The sequence below is a fragment of the Emiliania huxleyi genome (genome assembly GCF_000372725.1).
Source record: "Emiliania huxleyi CCMP1516 chromosome Unknown EMIHUscaffold_12, whole genome shotgun sequence".
In the NCBI taxonomy this organism is placed as follows: Eukaryota; Haptophyta; order Isochrysidales; family Noelaerhabdaceae; genus Emiliania; species Emiliania huxleyi.
Window position 1 is genome coordinate 307,575 of NW_005201392.1, and position 1,783 is coordinate 309,357.

Genomic DNA, 1,783 nt, shown 5'->3' on the forward strand with positions numbered 1-1,783 from the left:
CAGAGGCCCCGTCGGGGCGGGAGGGCACCGCCCGCAGCGGCAACGCTGCCTGCTGCGGGGGGGACCCCGCCGCGCCGCTCTTCGGGCGGTGCGGCGCGCCAAGCCGCAGCAGGCAGAGCATCGCAACGTAGACCTGGCAGCGCGCCTCCGCCGTCGGGGCGGCGGGGCCGCTCGCCGGAGACAGTGCGAGCGGCAGTGGGTGAGCAGCTGCAGGTGGGCGGCGGGCGGCAGCATCGGCGCCGTGCCGAGGCCGACGAGCAGGGCGGAGGCCCACTCGCAGAGAGGAGGCGCGAGGTGGGGCGCGGCAGAGGGAGGGAGGGAGGGCAGCCAGCCGAAGGCCGCCTCGGAGGCCTGCAGACGCGGGGCAGAGTAGTCGATCTCGCCGCAGCCGCGGCCGAGCAGCACGCACACGTCGCGCAAGCCGCGGAGGGCGTGCCCACATGCGTGCGCCTGCTGCTGCAGCTCGTTGAAGGCGACGGCCGCGCGCAAAGCGGACCGCCGCTCCGCCGCCCCAGCGCCGGGGAGGGCGGCGTCGAGGGCCGCGGCGTCGAGCAGCTGGACGGCGCCATCGCCGCGCGCCTCGCTCACCGCGAACGCGCCCCCGTCGGAAGGGACGATGCCTGGCAGCGGCGGGGACGGCCCGCCGAGCCGCGCCGCGGCGACCTGCACGAGCGCGGCGACGGCGGAGCAGAGGGGCGAATCGTGCGGCGGAGGGCCGTCGGCGGGCGGGGCTAGGAGGGCGAGGAGGAGGGGCTCGAGCGACTGCTCGCCCCACCGCCCGTCCGAGAGCGCCTCGGGCGAGGGAGAAGATGCGGGGCGGGTGGCGGCGGCGAGCGCGGCGGCGGCGATCTTGAAGCGGAAGCCGGCGGCGTGGAGGAGGGCGGTGGCGTCGGCGGCGGAGGAGCGCGCGAGGGGCAGCACCAGCTCGGACGTGGCGGCGAGGAGAGGAGGCAGAGCGGCGGAGGCGGCGAGGGCGTCGAGGGCGGCTGGCGCGGCGGTGGGGTGGGTGCACGCGGCGAGGACGAGCTCGGCGCCGATCTCCGCCAAGGGGGCTCGATCGCGCGCGAGGCGCAGCAGCGCGGCGAGCATCGGGGCCGCCTAGGAAGTGTCTAGGAGGTGTCTAGGAGGTGTCTAGGAAGTGTCTGGCAGCGCGGCGAGCATCGGGGCCGCCTAGGAAGTGTCTAGGAGGTGTCTAGGAGGTGTCTAGGAAGTGTCTGGCAGCGCGGCGAGCATCGGGGCCGCCTAGGAAGTGTCTAGGAGGTGTCTAGGAGGTGTCTAGGAAGTGTCTGGCAGCGCGGCGAGCATCGGGGCCGCCTAGGAAGTGTCTAGGAGGTGTCTAGGAAGTGTCTAGGAAGTGTCTGGCAGCGCGGCGAGCATCGGGGCCGCTAAGGAAGTGTCTAGGAGGTGTCTAGGAGGTGTCTAGGAAGTGTCTGGCAGCGCGGGGCCCGCCACGAGCGGCTAGGAAGTGTCTAGGAGGTGTCTAGGAGGTGTCTAGGAAGTGTCTAGGTCGGGGCCGCCTCTCCCGGTGAGTGCGCGGGGTGCCCCCCCTCGCACACCAAACCGAGCAGGGCGAGCGCCGTTGGAGAGGCGGGAAGCGCGGCCACCGCCGCCCGGCCGCCGTTTCCGTGCCCGACCCGCTGTACGTCGTCCAGCATAAGGAGGAGAAGAGTGCACGCGGGCGAGGCCGCCGCCCCGGCCGGCTCGTGCACAGGGCGGAGGGACGACCCCGACGCGGCGAGCGAGCGGTGCGGCGGGGGCGGAGGGGGCGGCAAGTGCTCGGCCA

General features: G+C 74.3%; 1 protein-coding gene across 1 annotated transcript in view; it reads right to left on the bottom strand.

The window, feature by feature from the left end:
* The window catches only part of EMIHUDRAFT_462243 (hypothetical protein), a gene marked incomplete at both ends in the record, with an annotated part of 9,210 nt that overhangs the window by 2,403 nt on the left and 5,024 nt on the right, over window positions 1–1,783 (bottom strand). Inside the window, one exon of the mRNA XM_005790414.1 lies at window positions 256–1,098. Within this exon, the coding sequence (XP_005790471.1) occupies window positions 256–1,098 (843 nt within the window). The remainder of the gene's footprint in view (window positions 1–255; window positions 1,099–1,783) is intronic.